This window comes from Leopardus geoffroyi, chromosome A2 (assembly GCF_018350155.1).
Source record: "Leopardus geoffroyi isolate Oge1 chromosome A2, O.geoffroyi_Oge1_pat1.0, whole genome shotgun sequence".
In the NCBI taxonomy this organism is placed as follows: Eukaryota; Metazoa; Chordata; class Mammalia; order Carnivora; family Felidae; genus Leopardus; species Leopardus geoffroyi.
The window spans coordinates 73,944,359-73,967,905 of NC_059331.1; the positions used below are offsets into that span (position 1 = coordinate 73,944,359).

Here is a 23,547-nt window from a genome sequence, read left to right on the forward strand (position 1 = left end):
TTACCTTCTTGAGTAAGAAAGTTAAATAAAGACCCAGAACAATCTCAATGATGAGGGAGGGGTGAGTTTGGAGCTTCATAGAGTCTTTTAAAGGAGAGCTACCTTTCACCTGTGTGTCTTCCTTCTGCCCCTGGACAGTCCCAGAGCATCTCATTCAGTCTTTCTTCATCTGCACACCCACTGTACAAGTTCAGGGGTCTTCTGTGTTCAGCGTTTCCTCAAGAAAATATCTCTGGTGAGGGGTACCTGGGTGGCTCAGTCGGTTAAGCATCCGACTTGGCTCAGGTTGTGATATGGTGGTTCGTGACTTCGAGCACCACGTTGGGCTCTGTGCTGACAGCTCAGAGCCTGGAGCCTGCTTCAGATTCTGTGTCTCCCTCTCTCTCTGTCCCTCCAACACTCACACTCCATCTCTCTCTCAAAAATAAATAAACATTAAAAAAATTTTTTAAAAAGAAAATCTCTCTGGTGAAATTTCTGTCCTTGTTTCTTATCATTCCTTTGTATCGTCAATACTGAGCCTTCAACTTTGTCGTTTGTGTTGTTGAGAATCATTTCTTAAAAAATTTACCCAGATTACTAGCTTCTATATTCTATACCTTTAATATTCGAAAGGACACGGCCTATCTACATGCAGTGCTTATATAACAAAGGTGTTTATTTTGTTTTACACAGTTCTAACCTCTGACTGGAAACTTAGAGGCAAAATGACCAGCTCTAATTAAAAAAAAAAAAAACAAAAAAAAAAACAACTTAGTGAGCAAAACTATAATCTTATCTGGTTGAGTATATTTTAGGGAGGAGGAGAGAGGATTATTTTGACTGCAGAGATCATGTCATAAGCCTTCATTTCCTACTGCAGGCTGTGCACAAACTTTAAACTTTTTATATCATTTAATATCTCCAGGACATTTATTTGGTAATCAGTAATAATCCTAATATTTGCATCCTTCCAGTTGCTTTCAAACAGAGTACCAAAGTCTAAGCATTAAAAATTACTAATGCTAAGTGGATGAATAGGTGGTAATGATTTCTTATGTCAAAAAATACCAAGGCTAGACGATACAACAATAATAATAGTCATTATTGTCATTAATCACAGTAATAAAACTGAACTACCAAAACACAATACATTGTGCTTCACTACAGACACATTCTCTTACTTGATTTATTATGAGAGCGACATCAATAATAGAATTAAGTTGATCACCTACAGATGAATGTCATTGAGGCTATAGAAGGGTTAAAGTTCATTAGGTAAAGGAAACAGTGTTTTGTAGATATCCTTGATTTTTATTCTAACAACAAAAAAGGAGTATAGAAATTCCAATAGATGTAACAGAGCACACTAAAATGATTCATAATTATTAATTATATAAAACATGTATACATTATTTTCTAAACTTCCCCAAATAGAAATTCCCTTGCTCAGAATGTAGTCAGTCTAAAACTAGACATGCTACTGTGTTTTGGCTGTTTCTTTTTTTTTTTTCTTTTCTTTTCTTTTCTTTTTTTTTTTTTTTTGAGAGACAGAGAGAGAGCATGTGCAAGTGAGGGAGGGGCAGAAGGAGAGGGAGAAGGAGAATCTTAAGCAGGCTCCACGCCCAGAGCAGAGCCAGACAAGGGACTCGATCTCATAGTCCTGGGATCAAGACCTGAGACAAAATTGAGTCAGATACTTAACCAACTGAGCCACCCAGACACCCCTTGACTCTTTCTTTTTAATCTCCAAAATTCTTAAATGTTCACCACTGATAGTTTCTTATCTGTATTAAACATTATTAGGAAAAGTACCTAATAGTCATTTGGGTTATATTAAGTTCAAAATCGTTAAGATCACTGACAAGAGGCCAATACATCTGAATGTTAGGGGGACCCCACAGTAAACGTTTTATAATGGTTTAGTCAGAGTTGTAGAACCACAAAAATTATTTCTCAAACAAGCACATAGGATTTAGTCTACATCTACATCTAAGATTCTAATGAATGTGTCTGTTTTCTACTGTTTAAATCACTCCCTCCAAACACCAGAGTTGCACATGGGATGTATCCAGAACTATACTGAAGTTATTAGCGGCTACTTCTTGTTAATAAAGATGAAGCTTTTAGGATTAATCAATGAAGCCTAAAAACTACTCAACCACGGGGGAGGGGGGGATCATGATAAGCTTTAATTGTGGATTTTATAGTTTTACCCCAAACTTTAACAAAAATATGAATAATAGCTTCAAAACCTTTTTTTTTTTAATGGCAAAAGTTTCCCATCAGATTCAGTGACCCACATTTATAGGGAATGTAGCTTTCTTGAACCAGGGGCTCCAAGGTCCGCCACGCTGCTCTGGCAAAAGGTACAATTTTACTTCCCAAAGAGAAAACACAGGCTTAAAGGTGCTATGGTATGAAACTGCCAGAAAGAAGTAAAGAAGAGGCTCATTTCTCAAAAAATGTAGAAAGACCAAGACCTGATGATATTATTTGAACTCCTAAATGCAGCCATTCCTGAGACCAAGAATGCCTCCCAGACTTTGACAATGATGTGAATCTCTAATTTCATTCCTTTCTCTTTAATCCATTTCGAATTAGATTTTGGTCACTAACCAATTAAAGAGTCTAAGATGTTGGTACTCATTTTTTTTTTTTTTTAGGCTTGGTAGCTTATTTCCTATTGTTCTGTCAGATGTCACTTAGAGCATAACTGAGACCTTAGAATTTTCTGCTGCTAATTTCCTTGAAAACTAGATAATCTTCTTTGAAATGCATAAAGTAAAGCTAACCAGGCATATTAAAAGAGTCTAAGAAGCTCTCCTTTAGAAGAAAATTTTCCAGCTTCTCCCTTCTCCCCAGGCTGAGAAACACATCCCTCTCTCAGCTCCCACGGCAGCACCCGCGTGGTAACTAGTGACTTACGCATCAGCAGACTCCTTGGGGACCAGGACCAGGTCTTTCATCTCTGTATCCCCAGAGCCTAACCAAGTACTTAGCATGTGGCAAGCCTTCGGGAAGTGCTTATTAAGTTAATGGGTCTCAGCATGACACGGCTATTTGCCTGGCCCTAGCTGGCTAGCTCACCTCCAAGTCTGAGAATAGCCAACCAAAATTTTCCATTCTCACATTCCTCACAATTGCCTTGCCTTCTCCTCTTCCCATTAACTAATCATTTTGCCCCCAACCTCATTTTGAGCAAATGAACAAAGCATGAACTCTTTCTGCGTATCTTTTCACCTTCACACCACCCATCTCCCCTTTCTTTCTGCCAATCTCAGGGCATAAAGTGCCTTCTCCTTGGTTCTCTTTCTTCTCCCTTCCCATACCCTGCATGGTCACCATCTTTTTTTTTTTTTAATTTTTTTTTTTAACGTTTATTTATTTTTGAGCCAGAGAGAGACAGAGCATGAACGGGGGAGGGTCAGAGAGAGGGAGACACAGAATCCGAAACAGGCTCCAGGCTCCGAGCTGTCAGCACAGAGCCCGACGCGGGGCTCGGACCGTGAGATCATGACCTGAGCCGAAGTCAGCCGCTTAACCGACTGAGCCACCCAGGCGCCCCAGGTCACCATCTTATTCCACTTGCCATGCTCCTTCTTTCTCCAGAATATGCAACCTCTTCCTCTCAGCTGTCAGTGCCTTCTCTGAAGTGTGCAAGTCTCCCCCATCCTTGATCTAACATCTCCTTTTTTTTTTTAATCCTTCCAGAAATTATTTTTTCAATATATGAAATTTATTGTCAAATTGGTTTCCATACAACACCCAGTGCTCATCCCAAAAGATGCCTTCTTTAATGCCCATCACCTACCCTACCCTCCCTCCCACCCCCCATCAACCCTCAGTTTGTTCTCAGTTTTTAAGAGTCTCTTATAACATCTCCTTTTAATCATCCCTCTGACCTTCCATTCACAGCCAAGCTCCTGGAAAGATTGATCCAACGGGTTCACTCACTCCCATGAATACCTAAACCCCAATGCTACGAGTGCCCTGCCTCTCCCATTCCACAGAAATCTTTCTGAATAAACAACACCTGTCAAGCACTTGTACAACTTTGCAAACTATTTGGTCACTGATGTGGGGTTCCTATGAACTTTAGTTACTTGGCAATAATATTAAAATAAAACTCTGTGTTATAATGTTTCCCTAAAATGGGGAAGTCAAGCCATAGTGCTAACGGCAAAAGGATAACATAACTGAGTATTTTGTTAGTGTAGATCTGCTATCAATGTATTCGTAGATAACAGTGCTATTGTAAACCTGGATTCCATATACAGTGTGAGAGTCATAAATATAAGTAATATTGTATGCACAAAATTGTTTCTAAATCATAAAAATTTGGGGGTGCCGGGGTGGCTTAGTCGGTTGAGTGTCCGACATCGGCTCAGGTCATGATCTCATGGCTCATGGGTTTGAGCCCTGCATCGGGCTCTGTGCTGACAGCTCAGAGCCTGGAGCCTGCTTCCAATTCTGTGTCTCCCTCTCTCTCTGCCCTCTCCTGCTCATGCTCTGTCTCTTTCAAAATAAACAAAGATTTAAAAATTTGTTTAAAATAAATAAGTAAATTATAAAAATTTTAAAACAAAATCTTTTTTAAAGCATCTTAATATCTAGATAAGTGATAATCAGGATATTACATTTAAATGTATACAAATTTGTTCTCACATCAAAAATTTAATCTATAGAGAACGGTTGCTCACAAAATATTTTAAAATATTCACAAATCATTCAAATAATTATATTTAAAATCATCGCCGTTTTGGAATGAATCCCTTTGTGATCAACTGTCACCCACAAATTATAAAAACATGTTAAGAAAAAGAAAGAGTAGGCGAAACTTATGGTTGAAAACATCTTATTTCTTAAAAACATGTTTACCATTAAGACGGCATCAATAATTTTTTAACTGTGACTAAAGGTTTTGGGAAATTACTGAAAATCAGAATGGAAGATAAAATTGTTTTAACTTAAGAAATAAGTTTTTGATTCTGACAAATTTGCCCAAATTCCATATAAAATCACTGGCATAAAAAAGATCGAATTCCTACTGAATACCACTAATGAGATTTAATGTTCTTCAGTCTATTCAATATCAGATGTGACAATAGGTACACCCCAAAAACAGAATCTATTTGTATAATATACAGGCAATTGACATCAGAAACCATACTAAGGAGAGACCTTGGAGAATAGTGGGATCATCCAACTAAATTTTTTTTTTAATTGCACCAATTCAAAATTATTTTCCTAAAACTTTAAACCAGGTCTAATACCATGCCATTAACACACATAGACATTTTGCTGCAAAATTTAAGTGTATTTACTCTGTCTTACATGTCTTTTGGATTGAGAAGTGGTAAAGTTTCAGAGGAGACGGCAAGAACTGGAAAGCGTTCCCAATACTATCAGCTCCTTGTGTGCATCTGCAGAAAGATTGGCCATTTGTCAAAATATCAACAAGTAGAGATTAATAATGTGCAAGAAGCTACATAATTTTTAGAAATGTGCTGGACTTGCACCCTAGTGCATTATTAGGTGTGATCGAAACATTCCAAAAGCTATGAAAACATCGGATGTTGTAGAAAATGATTTTTCAATCAAACAAATAGGTGGCTGATAAATCAAAGGATTTGGTGATAGTGTTGTACAAATCTGAATTTACTTTGGGTTTAAAATTTCTTTATCATATGCTGAGTCTTTAGAAAGACTTCTTTCTAAAAAGGTTAAACACAGAATTACATGTATTTTCTTACTTTCAAAATTAGAAGTGATTCTTCAGCTAAATTTCAAAATGGATTTTGCAAAAGAGTGGAAAGCATATAAAAAAGTATTCTCTCCAAACATGTAAAAATCAACAAAACCATCTTCTTAGATAGGACAAGATTATAGTTTTTTGATTTAGGTATTTCTCCACAGTTCCCATAAAAAAGATAAATACTGATATTTAATTACTATTCTGAAATATGTATTGCTTATATTGGATGCAATATTATTCCAACTTAAATTTACCTTTCAAGGCCAATAATTTGAGCAAAATGAAAGAGCTACCCTTTAAAAGAAATAAACGCTGAAACAATTGAAGATTTGCAAAAACTCTGTAGATGATACAAACATGATTCACAGATTTTAATTTTACTGATAACATAAGATTAAATGTTTTACAGTTGAATTACCTTTACACATTCTGGCTCTTTGTTTATTTAATACAAACTTCATAGTAATGCACCCTGCATTTCATGGCTACTGCATGGTATATACTTTAGCTTGTACATATATAGTTATTACATAGCAACTCATATTCTATTCTGAATTATCTGAAAAAGTTTTGGAGTTTGAGGGGACAGTTTATCAAGAGACTTAGTAGCATGTCACAAATTTTAAAACACAGAAATTGTTAACCAACTCAACTGAACTTAAAGATAGCTATTCTACTCATTCATATGAGCTGAGAGAAGTGATGATGTGATATTGATTTAGTTCCATCATAATTAAAATACTGTTATAATTCACATTTTAACATTTATTTATAGGTCCAAAAGCTTTATTGTTGTGGAACAATGTTGATACTATTGTTTGGATGAGATAACAGAATCAGTATGTTACTTTATGAAAATCCTCTCTTAATATTAAAAAAAACAACAACCTTATTTTGTCAAATGTTAACATGAAATGTCTTCTAAAACCTCTTGCATGCTTACTTAGGATCAAATCTGGAGAATTCAATCTTACAAATTAAAAGTAATCTGAGACCACACACACACATACGCGCACACACACACTCAGTTTGGGGTGTCACGCTTGAAATGTTTCTATTTTTTAATGTCTATTTATTTTTGAGAGAGACAGAGACAGAGACAGAGTGTGAATGGGGGAGGGGCAGAGAGAGACAGACACACACAGAATCTGAAGTGGGCTCCAGGCTCTGAGCTGTCAACACAGAGCCCGACGCAGGGTTCAAATTCACAAACCGACATCATGACCTGAGCTGAAGTCGGAGGCTTAACCGACTGAGCCACTCAGGCGTCCCTTACATGAAATGTTTCTTAATCTTTCCTGATTTGGTCCCTTTAAGAACATAAGGAGTCCTATAGGTTCCCTCCCTCCATTCCAGACATATTATATACACACAGACCCCTGGCTAAAGCCTAACATGGAAACTCTCCTAAGGAAAATGGGCCCCAGGTTAGTCAATTTTTCTTCAAACAAGATGATTTTCCTTTTGTGGTCCCCAAAGGATCATAAGACATAGTTTAGTTTTGTTTTGACTTGTTTTGTATTGTTGTAAGAATTCTAAAATAAATTCTTCTAGTGTTTCTCCTGTGGTAAAGTCACTAGAAGACATCAAACCGTTTTGGTTGGATCCTTATTCCTGAAGAAACCATGCACAGATTTTAAACAACCTCATAAAAATCCACATGAGACCACCCGTCCAGTCTGCCCCATTCCTTAGATCCATTCCCTCGGCTGTTTGATCTCATCTCTCAGGCTTTTGGAAGGAGGATATTCAGAAGGACTAGCTAAAGACTGTCCCATACATGTGGCAGAAACATATTTTTAAAATTTCACATGCTCAGTACAAACTGTAAGCACATCACTGTGGAGGTGACTGGGAACTTCTTCCTTGTTATAATAAGAGCAAGAACCATTATTATTATTATTATTATTATTATTATTACATTTTTGAGTAGTTTAATTTTCTAAACAACCACAAAGCAATTCTAATTTAATTCTTTCTCACATGTTATGGATAATTATATCGTGGGGGGGGGGGGGGGGGGCGGGAAAGAGGCCACGAAGAGACTAAAAAAAAAAAATAAATCCTGTGACCTTCTCGGATGCATCACTGAATTTGTAGTCAGAAGACCGCCCCCCCATCTCTGCTGCTTACTGTGTGGCCATAAGCATGTCTAAGTTCCCCAACTCTGCTTCCTCATCATTAAAACAGGCATAATACCACCCACCAGACAGAGTTGTGGTGAGGTTTAAACTAGATAACTCATAACCTTTCTTCCACTCTAATTTTCAATCCTTATACTGAAGTGTCTCTATACTTCGTCAGCATGCATCTTGTGTTCTAGTCACACCAAACTCCTGAAGCTTCTCTAAAAATGTCATCTTCTGGACACCCGGGTGGCTCAGTCAGTGACGCATCAGACTCGGTTTCAGCTCAGGTCATGATCGCACTGTTTGTGAGTTCAAGCTCCACATTGGGCTCTACACTGACAGGGCAGAGCCTGCTTGGGATTTCCTCTCTCTCTCTCTCTCTCTCTCTCTGTCCCTCCCCTGCTCATGCTCTGTCTTTCTCAAAAATAAATCAATAAGCTTTAAAAAAATGAAAATGCATAATTAAAAAAATAAGTTAAAATGTCATCTTCATTCTTTCCCTTTGTTTCAAAATCCATCTTCATCTGTTTACTTGGATAGTATAGATTAACGCATCAACACTCAAGAAACCCTTTCCTGACCATCTCCAAGTTGAATGAGCTCATCCTCCAGGCCCCGCGATCAACCTGTACAAATGTAATATTTACCTGTCTGTTGGTCCAACTCCCAGACCACACTCTACATCCCTCGAGTTCCTAAACTGTGCCCTCCATCTCTTCCATCTCAAATTTGTACCTAGCACATGCCTAACCCACAGTGCGGGGTGTGGGGGGACTCAATGGATGATTAAATGAACATACGACATACAGAAAAGAATTGGGCTTGGTTTTTGTGATATTAGTAGATTCGGAGTAGGTTAGCACAATCTGAAACTTAAACCCTTAGAGATGACGGAGCCTATGCGTGCCCTGATATCACTTCATTTTTGTGATTTAAACAATAACTGCTGGTCTTCCTGAGATATGTTTTATAAAGAAAATGAAAATCCTCATCAAATGAATCCCACATATGGTCAGCACACTCTCTTAAGAATGTTTTATCTTGTTTGTATTAAGTTAGCATCAAGGTCTTTCAGCTTACAAATCCCATGAAATAGGAAAACTGACATACAAGACTTCAATACACCACAGAGCTAAATTGTAAGCATGCTTTTCTCAGGTTTCAGTGTGGTCACTGAATTCAACTGCTTAGCAGTAGAATTTGAAGGCTTATATATACTTCCTGCTATTGGCCCGTATGATTCTTTATTAAAACAATTATATCTTCGTGCCAAAATGTACATAGTCTCTTTCAAATAACAGTAACGGCAGAGAAAGAAAACTAAATTCAAATAGTCATTTTCTGTAGCTAAAAATTACAGAACTATTCCCAATTTGATAGAAGTTATAATTAGAACCATTCAAAAGGGACAAAAAAATAGCAATAAAGCAAGAAACAAATAAACCCTAAGAGTGAATCACAGTACTTTATACCAAATAAACACATACATCGCTGGGGTTCTTGTGCTAAGGAACTACATGACAAAAGAGGCTGACTGCAGGCAGATGATTACGTGGGCAGAAACATGCGGGATAGAATTTAAAGCAGAGAAATTGGAGTCAGGTGAGCAATTAGGTTAAAAATCTCCAGACAGGGGGACTCTGGGGGCATGTGGTCCGTTGTGGGGCTGAATGAGCTGTGTTTATACTCCCGCATTGCTAGACCTTGGGAAACTCAACCTTTCATGTAGAATGACGATCTTAACTAATACTCAGTGTCGTGGGGTGAAATTTCTGTTCTACAGTTCACCTACTTTACCTTCCTTCACTGGTAACGTTTTCCTTCCAAGTCTCATTCTTACTGATGACACAACAAACAAACAAAAAATCTTTTAACTTGACAATTGAAAGGGAAATTTTTTTCCTCCCTCATCCTTCTTCCCAAGGTGGCATTGTCTGTGTGGAGAGGAGCATCTGGTTCCTGTATCCCCTGGGTTTTCTCTGGCTTCGCTGAGATGTCCTGCAATGTGCCATCTGCTGGGAATCCTCTGTTAGTGAGACTGATTTCTCTGACCTGGTTTTTGATGGTGTCGGCCTGGTACCCACTGCTGATGGCCATGAAGCTTGCCTTCCCTCTATTCTGCATCCTCCAGCACCTGGCCCTTTGGTCCACTTGTCCTCTCAGAATGGGAACGGTGGAGAGCAAATGGGGAAGAGGAAGCTTTCAGCTGCTTTCTCTGCTGGACATCTTGCCATGACGAAGGGTCTGCAACTTTCCCAGGCTTTTCCCAAGTGAAAGGGAATACTGACTGCCGAATTCAGACAGATTTATTAATATTTAATTCTCCCCTCCCAGTTTCAAGATCCCACCATACGGTCACAGGATGCGGAAGTGAAAATGTTCTGTTACCTTTCTGGACCTACTTCTCTTCCAGTGATTCTCTCCAGTCCTGTGACATTTGCTCCTTCTCATATGGTGGGAACGCCCATGAGTTCTGATCTGTGCTCTGCTCTGCTCTTTTCTGCTCCACGACCCCTCCTCCAAGTTCTGATTTATAAGAAAACCATTACATACGCCCCTCTTTTTTTTTCTTCCTCAAAAAAGAATGGCTTCTGCAAATAAAAGGTGCTTACATAGCAAGACTATGATCTTGCTATCGATGTGACAAATTCTATTTGGAAGTTCAAAGCCGCATTATAACTCTGCTGTTCTCAGCTGGGTCTTTCCTTCCCAAGAAATAATGGGTGTTATTGATTTAGTGAGGCAGGAGAATCAAGGCACAAGTAGGAACTTGTCATTAGGAATCCAAATACATCATTTTAATATCTCCAAAGTATCTTCAATGTGCATCTCAAGTCCAAATATACAAACAGTTCAGAAGAACACATTTCTATGAAGTGATACTTAACTTGAGCCATTCTTAATGGTTTCAATAGAATTAACAAGTTGTGCTTTTTTGTGCAAACTTTTCATTCATCAGAGAAAACAGAACAGAAATAAAAATCACAGATCTCACTAAACAAAAAAATCCAAAGTCTACTGGCCTAAAAGAATTTCCCATTGTTAATGTGTGGGGCAATTACTGTAAAAGAAGATGGTTTCTAACATGGAGAAACAGAACTCATGACCAAAATATCACTTATTTGATTCTCATAAGGATGGTTCTGAATTTATAATATTGGAGCCATATTAACTCTCCACCATTCCCAATGATATTCTAAATAGCCATTGACAGGGAGGTTGTCATAATCTTCCTTCTCTGGGAGAAATAAGTAACCAAACCAGGAAGTCCAACAAAGTAAGCGATAAAAGCTAACATTGACGGACTCTGCTATTCTGTGCCAGAAACTGCTCTAAGGGCAGTACGTGTGTTATTTATTCTTTGCCATCGTGTTTCGAGGTACGTGTCCTCATTTTGAGTTGACGAATTAGGAAATGGAAGCACAGAAAGGTGAGTGGCTTTCCCAGCAGCACTCAGTAAATAAGTAGTGGAGTCAGAACTTGAACTCGGGCAGACTCATCCAACCCCTGTGTTAGTGCTGCCTCACAGGCGAGGAAACGTGAGGGCACTAAATGTGACAGGTAAAAAGAAAAGAACGAGGCACAAATGACTCTGCTATCTTTAGAAGGACAAAAGAAGGGACTGAGATTCCATATTAGAGTTGGCATGCCTAATAATTCCCAGAACCATATGTTTCAAATGACCCGATCATTGGGTCTTTCGTTTCTGATCATTTGACATTTTTAAGCATGAATCATCGAATGAAAAATATTACAGGGCTTTCTTTTGAACACATTGTTTATTTGTCACCAAGAGATCTCAGATATACTTTAAACAAATTCCTTCTCTAAAGGAAAGACTACATACCCTCATGAATGGCATAATCCAAAAATAGAAATTATTTAAAACAGCTCTAACACCTTTTCTAAATTTCCTACATTGTGAAATGACAGCAGTGTCTCCCTTTCAACACTGCCTTCTAGTCAATGTAAAAAGAAATAAACCATCCCCACATGCTCATATTTGGTGTTTACTTTTCCGTCAGTCATCTAAAACGGGACGCAGGAAAAGGGATGTGTCTGTCTCTGTTAGAGAAAGAAGAAAAGTGAAGGAAAGAAAATCTAATGCAACAAGAGAGTTGCCAGATTTGGAACTGATTGAAAGAGTTTCGTGTCACCAAACATTTTTCAAAGACCGATCAATCTGCAACTCTTTTTATAAACCAACCTGTAATGACTGGTGTTTCCACACATTTTCTTCACACAGTTGCTTCTGAGTTTGGCAGTGCCTTTGATTTGAAAACGAATTTCAAACTTTAGATGATCACACAGAACCTTTTTGGCATCACGGAAAAGAATATTTAGATCATAAAGACTTAAAGGAATGTAAGCTAGAGTTCCAAGTAGTTTAAACTTTCATTACAGAGATGCCGAAAGCCACATTGCTCTGCTTACACAAGTATGTTTATAAGTGATGCCATTTGTAACTCTGACTAATTAAACGAGAATTTAAAAGGGTGTGAGAAAGAAAGGCATGGATTTAAAGTTAATATTAAGTGAAAAATATAAATTCTGCAGTATAGCAAATACCAAGAGAGACCCAAGCATCACCATGAGATTGCTCCTATTCACATCTTCTGGCATCAAGGGAAAACCACCTTGGAAAAACCAACAAATCCTTAAAATAACAGAGAAGTGCCAGCACTAACAGTGGTATACTTAGTAATCCCTGGGAAAATTCAAAGAAAGTAGAGTAATGAAATTTGTCACCTGCTGACTGGTTTCTGCTGCTTCAGAAAACAAAGAGCCCAGCAGACCAGGGTTCAGAATGTACAGCCAGAAAAGAAGGGAATTCCTAACTGCAAAGTTACTGACTCCATTATGAATACAAATCTCATTAACCTTCCTCCCAGCCCCCAAACCGCTGGTTCTCAAAAACTTAGTCCCCAGCCGGCAGCATCAACATCTTCTGGGAACTTGCTACAGACACAAATTCTCAGGCTCCACCTAAGACCAGCTGAATCAAAACTCTGGGGATAAGGCCTGGTAATCTGTGTTTTCATCAACCCAAAAGATTATCTTAATGCACACTAAAGTTTAAGATCCACTGCCTGGAATGGCACCACATGATCCGTAAAAAGTAGAGATGCCCGTCTTCAGTCTGTGAGTCTTAACAGTTCATAGTTACTGAGGGCTTCACTGAGAGCAAAGCCTCTTCATGACACATACATATATATATATATATATATATATATATATATATATATATATGTCTTTATGACTTATATGTATTACTTAGATTCACCCATGTAATCCTTACGGGCAACTTTGTAACTGCTATGCCCATGCAACTCACCAGCTCAACAGGGCACAGTGAAATTAAGTCCTAAGAAAAGACAGTGCTACTATGAAAACAGTAAGTTTCTTGAATGTCCAGCTACCTACCAGTAGCAGAGGCAAAAGCAGAGGAACGAAGAGAGAATTTTCATGTGTCTCTACAGCAACATTTACAGCTAAAAAATCTTCATAATATTTTGAAATTTCTTTTGAAAGACAAACAGGTCAAGGTCTAGTCTTTTCCCCTTCCCCTCCAGAATGGGATCTGGACCGAGTGCAGCTAGCCAGACACAGTGAGTAGTAGTTTTGATGTAAGTGAGGTGGCAGGCACCATACTACACTGTCCTCAAGTCTGACCAGCACATTCCTCAAATACCATCTTTTCCATCCATCCCCACGGCCAGCTCCACAGCCTTAGGAAATCAATGGATATTCTTAGCATCACTGGACAGGAAACATAAAATAATTCATTTCTGATCATTTGACATTTTTAAGCATAAATCATCTAATGAAAAAATTAGATGAAAATAAACAAACAAAACATGATGGGGTCGAAGTGTTTAAACGACAGCTAAAATTGGGGGGGTGGATAGCAACCTCTTTTTATCCCCTTATTTAGTTCTGTTACCTCTTTTAGTGATCTAGGCTTGAAACCTTGTCTTTTCGAGCATTCCTTTCTCTTTATACTCTCATCCAAGAAATCGCCAAAGGCTAAAAGGATTTTGCTCATACTCTTGTATATGTCACTTGCTTCCCATTCCAATTTCCCTTACTTTATCTCAGGACCTTATTATCTCTTCCTAGATTACCACAGTGGTGTCTGACCTCCTGATACTTATCATGGAGACAGCTCTCAAATAAAGCCACTTTTATCACGACACTTCCCTGCTCAAAACCCATCCAAAATACTCCGTTACTGACAAGGTAAAGTCCAAACTCCTTAAACATAAATATAAGCATCTTCATAGCTTGGCTCCAGCTTTATCTCCAATGGTTTCTTTTTGTGAATCCTAAATTTGAATCACAGTTGTATATTCACTGTCTCCAAAACATTTCATGGATGTTCCAGTAACTGTTCTTCATCCCTCTTCACAGCTTCAGACAAACAATAATGGATGTAAAATGCAAAGTCAGAACAGGCATTAAGGCATGGAATACATTAATGTCTGTTTACTATCCCAGATTTAATTACAGACTAGTGCTTCCAATTTTATTATTCTGCCATATTGAATTTATAGCCATTAGAAGAAAATAGTAAGTGTCTAAAGATTTAACATGGGTCTTTGGTTAGCCTATATGGCAGCATTTGATTAAATATGAAGCCTGTACTTTCAGACCAAAGATAAAAATGTTGATATAGGAAGAGGGCTTCTACTCTAGAGTCCTGAGGTCATGAGGTGAAGCAAACATCCAACACCCTCCTTCCTCTCTCCACAAACCACCACCAAGGAAGTTTTCCTGGGATTTGACCAGATCTGTCGCTGAAGGAACAGGATTTCCTATTTATCTTTAGGGAGTAACCATTCAACTACCAAAACCATTCAACAGAGTCCTTCAACTCTAACTAACAAGAATCACCAACATTTAAGGGAGACCAATGGAATGATAAAAAGGTTCCAAACGGAACAAATCCCTATGAAAAAAGAATTTCTGAAAGAAATAAAAAGAACTTTTCAAAGGACTGTAATTATTATAATGAACAAAACTAAAGAAAATATTGCATTCTTTAAAAAAAAACATTGTGGATATGAAAGAATAGGAAGAAAAAGGAAGAGAAGGAAGAAAAGAGTTAGCATTTTTGGAAATTGAAAGCAATGTGGCTGAAATAAAATAAATCAATAGATGAGTAAACAATAAAGTGGATATGAATGTGAATATGAGTAAAGTTTCAATTAATGATTCAGAAGATCATAAGAAATCTTCCAGAGTAGAGTAAAAGGGACAAAAAATTGGCCTTAGCAAAAACATTAAGAAAAAAAAAAACATAAGGAATCAAAGCATGTAGTGTAAGAAACAAAATTAGCATTCTTTACCAACAGTCTGATGTCTAGCAAAACATTTAGAAAATTATTAAAATAAATATGAGTTTACTAAGCCAGATGGAAACAATGTCAACATAAAATCAGTAGCTATCTTACATGCTAACAGTCACAAATTAGAAGATGAAACCCATAAAGATTTCATTCAGAATTCAAATAACACTCATATAATAACTAAGAATAAAGATCAAGTAAATGTGCAAAAGATATTTTTAGAATAACTGTTAGTCTTATGAAGGACACATAATAAAGCTTAAATCCTAGAGAATACCATGTTCCTGGGTAGGAAGATTCAATATTGTAAAAGTGTGAATTTGCCCCAAATTAATTTATAAATTAAAGAAAATCCTTCATTATACTAAAATCTATGTAAAATACATTCATGAAATGAACAAAATCATTTCTTAAAAAGAAGAAAATTTGGCCTGACATACTATGCAAATACAGTATTTAAAAATCAGCAAGTAATCTAGAGATACATAGACTGGACGGTAAACAGAATAGAGAATCCAGAAAAAGATCCATGCATACATGAAATTTATCATGCTAATGGTAATATTTCAAACCAACAGGAAAAAAAAAGACTAACAACAATAAATGGCATTGGGATACATAGCTTTTTACTTAGTTAAAAAAAAAACTAAGTTATATTATTATCTTATCCCACACCATAGACAAAAATTCTTGATATAATAAACAGCTAAAAACAAAGCTATAAAGTGTCAGAGAAATAATGAATTTAATTACTTTGAGAGGGCAGACCTTTTTACATAAGACACAAAGCTCAGTCTCCATAAAGGAAAAAAAAAACCCCGACTTATTCAACTACACTAAAAACCAAATATTACATTTGGCAAAAAATAAATAAGTTTTTAAAAATTTTTTTTTACATTTTTATTTTATTTATTTTTGAGAGAGACAGAGCACAAGCAGGGGAGGAGCATAGAGAGACAGGGAGACACAAAATCCCAAGCAGGCTCCAGGTTCTGAGCTGTCAGCACAGAGCCCGACGTGGGGCTCGAACCCACAAACTGTGAGATCATGACCTGAGCCGAAGTCAGACGCTTAACCAACTGAGACGCCCAGGTGCCCCAATAAATTTTTTTTTTTTTAACGCATAAAGCTAAAAGGCCAGCATCACTCAGGAAACAAGTTTACTGTTTATAACTAGAAAAAAGGATTAAGATCCATAATATACAAAGTTAAGAACCTCTTAAAATCTAAAAGAAAAATGGGCAAAGGATTTTAACAGGACAAATGGACAGAAAAAAAGTTCTCATTCTCATTTTTAATCTAGGAATCAAAGAGCTAGTGCTAATGTTTATGAAATGCAAATGCCACCGCTTTTTGAGTCACAGGAGCGAAAGCTGCAAAGATGGATGGCCTCTAGTATTGGTGACGGTGTGAGAAAACCATTCTCCATTCAACGTTGATTGGAATACAAATCAGCACAGCCCTCTGAGAAGCATTTTCGTTGTTTTTACTGAAATTTAAATTGTGCTTACTTGCTCTACCAGAATTAATACTTCAAGGAATTTATTCTAGAAAAACTTGCACGTTGTCTTACTCCATGCATCTAAACATTTCAAGCCACATAAGCGCCATCTAAAAAATTTTGTTATTCCCGTATACCAAATGTGCATCCTTTAAAAATCATTTGATATTTAAATAATTAATCATTAATATAATGTAATATATAAATAATTAATGATTTTAAAACCATTAAAATCATTCTTTAAAAACACTGACTACATTCCTTCCCATTGCACAATTACCCTTAACCATTGCATAATATTTACATGGAAATTCTCTGCCTCTATTTTTAGATACTATGTGCAACTTTATTGGGTCCACTGAGTCAATAATTGTTCTGGGCTGCAGACCACTGCCATAGGCAAAACAATAACCCCTCAAAGATGTCCACACCCTAATCCCCAGAAACTGTGAATGTGTTATTTTACATAGCAATAAGGGCCTTCTGAGTGTGATTAAATCAGCAGGTTTGAGATGGGGTGATTACCCTGGGTAACCTGGATGGGCCCAGTACAATTACAAGGGTCCTTTTAACAGCAAAAGGAAGGCAGAAGAATCTGTTTCAAAGTGAGGTATATAACAAAAGGAAAGACTCAAATGTCCATTGCTGTCTTTAAAAGGTGGAAGGAGACCATGAGAGAAAGAATATGAACAGTTTCTAGAAGCTGGTAAAGGCAAGGGAATTAATTCTCCCCTAGAGCCTCCATAGGAATTTAACCCTGCAGACATCTTGATTTTTAGCCCAGTGAGACCTATTTCAGATTTCAGACCTGCAGAATTATAATAAATATGTATTGTTTTAGTATGTAAAAAAAAATTGTTTTAGCATTAATAGAAAACCAATACAATCAGACACTGTTACAAATACTAAGATATCCTCCTGCCTTTGAGATCACAGTCCTTCCAGTGGAGGAAATAGATACAAATTACAATTCTTAAGATACATATTAAATGTCAAAGATATAAGACTTTCTGATTCTTTTTAATGATGCATAGTTTCATTATATCTGCTGATAGTGTCACTTTAGAAATCTGTAGATGTCTGCATGGTACATAAAATTGATTTTGGTGGTTTGTTATTATTGACCGAAAGTAAATAAACTTACAACTTTGTCCTAAATATCTTAGTCTTTGCTACTAGGACATTCTTCACATCTTTCTGAATTCTATAGATAATGTCATAAAATTATTTATTATTAAAATAGGGATAAAGGGACATTCACTCTCTATATTTCATACCCAGCTTCACTTAAGAGTTTGGCAACATTGGTTGCCTAGGTGGCTCAGTCAGTTAAACATCCAACTCTTGGTTTCAGCTCCGGGCATGATCTCAGGGTTTGAGTTTGAGCCACTGTTGGGCTCTGCTGCTGGCAGCATAGAGCCTGCTTGGGCTTCTCTCTCTCACTCTCTCTCTGCCCCTCCTCGCTCGCTCTATTTCTCTCAAAACAAATAACTTAGAAAAAAAAAGGTCTGGCACACATTAATTATAATACATTATTGAGCATCTATGCATAAAATATAGTTTAAAAGATATTGAATCCTGAAATTTTTAGAAAGTAAGCAAAATGTGTCAGTTAGAACTTCTTAAATGGAATTTAATAAATAAACCACATGGGAATTTACTCCTGGGGAAGAGAATTGCTGGCATTGCCCCCAGGTGTTATGGCCAGCCGCACCTGCAACAGTAGTGTGAACCTGCCCGCAGCAGGGACAGAAAATGATTAGCAAATAAATGCACAAATAGGAAGAACTTTGTTAGCTTGGAATTTGAAGGTTCTTCCTAGAGTAACTTCCAGTAGGTCTACTCACCAGCCACAACTAAAAGGAAAAAGGACAACTCAGTCTAGTTACTCCCTTGATGGAAAATTTCAAATATTTATGAGATGCTTTCCCTTGTGGTATATTTAACATTCCCTACACAAAATTTTCTCCAAATTAAATTGTTTTTATGCGACTTTCAGTGTCAGTCAGGGTCAAGTCAAGAGACAGAAAGCAAACCATTTCTCTTTTCAGAGACAATCCAATAAGAATTCCCCCCAAAGTTGTTAGCAAGGTAACTGAACAGATAAAAAGAGAACTCTAGGGCCACCTGGGTGGTTCAGTCGGTTGAGCATCCGACTTTGGCTCAGGTCATGATCTCACGGTTTGTGAGTTAGAGCCCCGCCCTGTGGGGCTTGCTGCTGTCAGCACAGACCCCACTTTGGATCCTCTATACCACCCCCGCCCCCGCTCTCTGCCCCTCCCTTGCTCACACTCTCTTTCTTAAAAATAAATACAACATTAATGCACAGTGTTGAATGGTGTATGTGCACTGTGATATATTTAATCTGTTAAAAATGAGAGGGAGAGAGAGAGAGAGAGAGAGAGAGAGAACTCCAAGGTATTACAAAGTTAGCAATTCCTAGGACTAGGGGAAACAGTAGAAAATGTCGGCATTATTAAACCTAGGCCCTTAGAGATAGAAATGGCAGAGTTAAAACTCAGACCCCTGAGAAGGTGCTGGCCAGTGAGAGCCGGTTTCTCTGAGATTGGACATTTTGCAGTTGATTCTGCAAGTGCTGGAAAACTTCAAACTTGACTCAGCTGCCGCCACATAAAAGCCCTGCTGCCCGCAGGGGAAGGGTTGCTGGCATGATGAGTTCAAGAGCCACAGATGAACTGGAGTCCATGGGAGGATGCAGAAAAATAGTAAAGAGGAAGTCTTTTTTTTGCTCCTCCCACCTTGCTGACTCCCTCTAGTGCCTCCTCTGTGCCAGCTTCAAACACAAGTCAGGTGGCAAAGCAGAAATGTGGTTTATTTATTTTTTTAATTTTTTAAAAAGTTTTATTTATTTATTTTGAGAGAGACACAGACAGGGCGAGTGGGGAAAGGGCAGAGAGAGGGAGAGAGAGTGAGAGAGACAGAGAGACAGAGAGACAGAGAGAATCCCAAGCAGGCTCCACGCTGTGAGCACAGAGCCATATGCTGGGCTCGAACTCCCAAAACCACCAGATCACGACCTGAGCTGAAAGCAAGAGTCAGATGCTTAACCGACTGAGCCACCCAGGCGCCCCCAGAAATGTGGTTTAGAGTCCCAGCTCCAACATCACAAAGCAGAATACAAAAGCATGGATATGAGGCTGAGAAAGAACTTAGTAACTGGTTCAGCCCTTCGAGGATGCACATTCACATTTCGTCTAAACGACAATGACACAATTCCGTTTCCACATAACAAGATGCACCTGTTAGTGCAAACGAAGACACCCTCCCTTGAAAATTAATAGAGACAAAAATCTTAACAGTCATGGCACCCATTCCTGTGCAATGTTACTGTATACCAAATCTGGCCACAGTCCCATCTGAATTTTCTCTTACCTGGTACCAACTGGAAAATAATCTCTAAAAAGGTATAAAACACAAAGAGGAAAAGACACATCGCTGCTACACTATTTATGAAACTGGTCATGAGTCTGTCACTGATTTTATAACGTCCTTCTTTTACTACCTATTCCAAGTTTCCTCCCCCTCAGCCAAAACTTCAGTAAGTCAGTGTTCTTACCTGATGAGGTAACCTGAACCCTCATTCCTGATGTGTCTGAATCCTGTTTCATTGTAACTTTTACCTACCGGACATGGAAGTACTAAGAGGCTCCCAAGAAAATGTGCTGGTTTTCAGACATGGTCTTCCCTGCTCTCATTGTGTGGTACCAACCCTATTTTCCCTTGGCAGTCAGGATCAGCCACCCCAGCTAGCAGCTACCTTTGTTACTTGTTGCTTCAGTGGCATTTGAATCCCTACATAGTCAGGTGGCTGACTCATCTTCAGTTCAATGAATTGGTACTGGGTCACCTGGTAGAGGCTCTTTTTCCTTAGGAAATGTGACTATTAACCAGCAGAGCTTAATGTTGTAGAGAGAGAAGCCAAAATTCTGAGAATGGGCTTGTAGATATTGCAATGAGTGGAGCCACTCCTAATTCCTTGGTTTCCAGACCCATAGAAGACACAACACCAGAAGTGGGACTCTGATTCAAAGCAGATACTGCATTCTGTAAGACAGTGCCCATTCTTCCAGGTGCGGTCTCCATTCTACCCTTCCATGGGGAAAGCTGCTTCTGAGTGATGAGACAAGGGCTAGGACAAGTTAATTTCACCGGCTTGAGCCTATCACCACACAATTTTGTGGTAAGATGCTGCACGATGTTGTGCAAAGTATCATGATAATGGATAATACATTCTTGTGAATCCCTGGATGCTGGCAAAGGCATTATGGGCGGGGAAGGCAAATCCACATGAGGATTACATGGCAGTACAGAGAGGGGGGAAATCATGCCACCTCCATGATGGCATGTGTCCAATGTAATCAACCCACCCTAAGTGGTCTCTGCTATTGGCAGGGTAGGCACTACACAAGGCACTAAGCCTTGATGAGGAGAAATCTATATTGTTGAGCCCATTCATAGCCTCTATCCCTGCATATGGCTACTTTGTACATGGATCTATTGAGCAGGTACTCGGCGGGGGGTGGGGGGGGGCTGAGAAAAGAGGTTTACTGACATCCATTAAAATATGCGTCATTTTGTCTGCTTGATTATTGAGAGCCGTTAATGAGCATGAACATGGTACACAAATATCTTCACACTCTATACCTACTCGGGGGGTGGGGGGCTGGGGGTCACAAATAAGACAACAGAAGCCTAGAGAGATTTGGCAATTTCAGGGAAGTTCAACAACTTGTCCCAGGTTACAGAATAGAAACTAGAGAGACAGGACCCTTCCTCAAATCCATTTGATTCAAGCCTACACAATCTCTCACTATTCTACAGTGCCTCTAAAAGAAGGAAGAAGAGGAACCAGAAAATTAAACTTAAACAGAGAAAGGACATGAACTATACTATCAATAAAGCTAAAAACAACAACAACAACAACAACAACAACAACAACAACAAGACACCTAATTTTTAAAGTTTATTTATTTTTGAGAAAGAGAACACAAGCAACAGAGGGGCAGAGAGAGAGGGAGGGAGACAGAACCTGAATCAGGATCCAGGCTCTGCACTGTCAGCACACAGCCCAATGTGGGGCTTGAACTCAGCAACTGTGAGATTATGACCTGAGCTGAAATCAGACACTCAACCAACTGAGCCACCCAGGGGCCCCGAAAACACCTAGTTTTTAAAGGTGAGGCCCTTCACCAAGGTCAATGTTGCAAAGAATTGAATAGACAAGATATGGGGTAAAAAATAGACTAATAGGAAATCATTTTTCACCTTTCAAATGAGAAATGGAGATATTAACCAAGTATCACTGGGTCCTGCCAGGTGTTGTAAGGAGATCAGCAGGATAATCAAAAGACAAGGAGGGGATAGCGGTGGGTGACAACAAAAAGAAGACCAGAAAGGAGTGACCAAATAGAGAGGGCTGAAGGGGGCGAGGTAACATTAATAAAGGTGGCGTTAACGTTATGCATGTATGAAGGAAGTATGCAAAGACTGGGTGAGCAAAGCCAATGTTAAGTCCTGTATATTCTCCAAGTGCCCTAATAAAGGAGAATTTATAATGGCATCTACTTCTAGAACCACTTAGATTATTAAACAATAGATGAGTTCACCCAGCAACAGTGAGCGGGTACGGAGGAGGCACTCAACAAATAGGAATTAACAGTGACAACAGTAGTGATTAGAACAGTAGCTTACGTTTATTGAGGCCTTAACATGTACCAATACTGTGCTAAGTGATACTTGTGCTATCTCATTTCATCATCCCAGTGACCCTACAATTGTCAGTACTATAGTCACCAGTTTATAATTGAGGAAATTAAGGTTTAGAGATAAGTGACTTGTTCAAGGTTACATAATTAGTGACAGAGACAGCTAGAAAGCCCCCAGAAAAGATCATTTTAATAACCACCAGAATTGCTTCAGTCTGTCTCATCTTTAGCCTTTCTAATTATATTCAATGCTATATGTTGAAAATTATGGATATTCCAGTTTTGTAAGGATATCATGTGTTTTTTAGTATTTTATTTTTATTCTATATGTCTAGGATACTTGGTATTAGAATCCTCTACACGTGAATTGGGTGCCAAGCCTTATTTGGAACTTTCATTTTCTTCCAGCTCAATGTAAAAATTCCTTATTATCTCCTTTTGATTATCCATTCTGCCTGTATTCAGTAAGCCAGTTTCCCATTGTTTATTTCCATAGTCTTCCAAACTTTAAAATTAGAGGTTACTCAGCTTCCTTTTTTTTTTTTTTTTTTTTTAAATTTTTTTTTTTCAACGTTTATTTATTTTTGGGACAGAGAGAGACAGAGCATGAACGGGGGAGAGGCAGAGAGAGAGGGAGACACAGAATCGGAAACAGGCTCCAGGCTCTGAGCCATCAGCCCAGAGCCTGACGCGGGGCTCGAACTCACGGACCGCGAGATCGTGACCTGGCTGAAGTCGGACGCTTAACCGACTGCGCCACCCAGGCGCCCCACAGCTTCCTTTTTTTAAAGACAGTCCAAATTCCAAAGTATCAGAAAGTATGAATCATATGCTTTGGTGACTGTCATTTACTCAGTCCCTGGAATGAATAAGCAGTTGAATGAATTTTTCAACAAAGTTGAAGTCTGTTGGACACCTTTATAAATTATCCTAATTTTGCACAAGATAGAGTTCCATGAAATTCACACTGACTCTGTATCGGCAATGTAAGTAAGATTCCCCTACTGGAAGGAAAATCCACATGCATTATTAAGCAAAAATAATCTCGTTTTTGTTCACTATTATAAGCTAATAAAATTTATCAATAGCTTGTCTTATCTTTATG

General features: G+C 38.3%; 1 protein-coding gene across 2 annotated transcripts in view; it reads right to left on the minus strand.

Moving 5' to 3' along the window:
* The window catches only part of SUGCT (succinyl-CoA:glutarate-CoA transferase), a 758,154-nt gene that overhangs the window by 323,926 nt on the left and 410,681 nt on the right, over positions 1-23,547 (minus strand). The window contains exon 13 of one of the 2 annotated variants that reach the window (XM_045494359.1): positions 5,285-5,405. The exons of the other annotated variant lie outside the window; for it this stretch is intronic. Coding sequence (XP_045350315.1) covers positions 5,388-5,405 — 18 coding nt within the window. The 3' untranslated portion in view covers positions 5,285-5,387. Of the gene's footprint in view, positions 1-5,284; positions 5,406-23,547 lie in introns of those variants that run through there. 2 annotated transcript variants of the gene reach the window in all.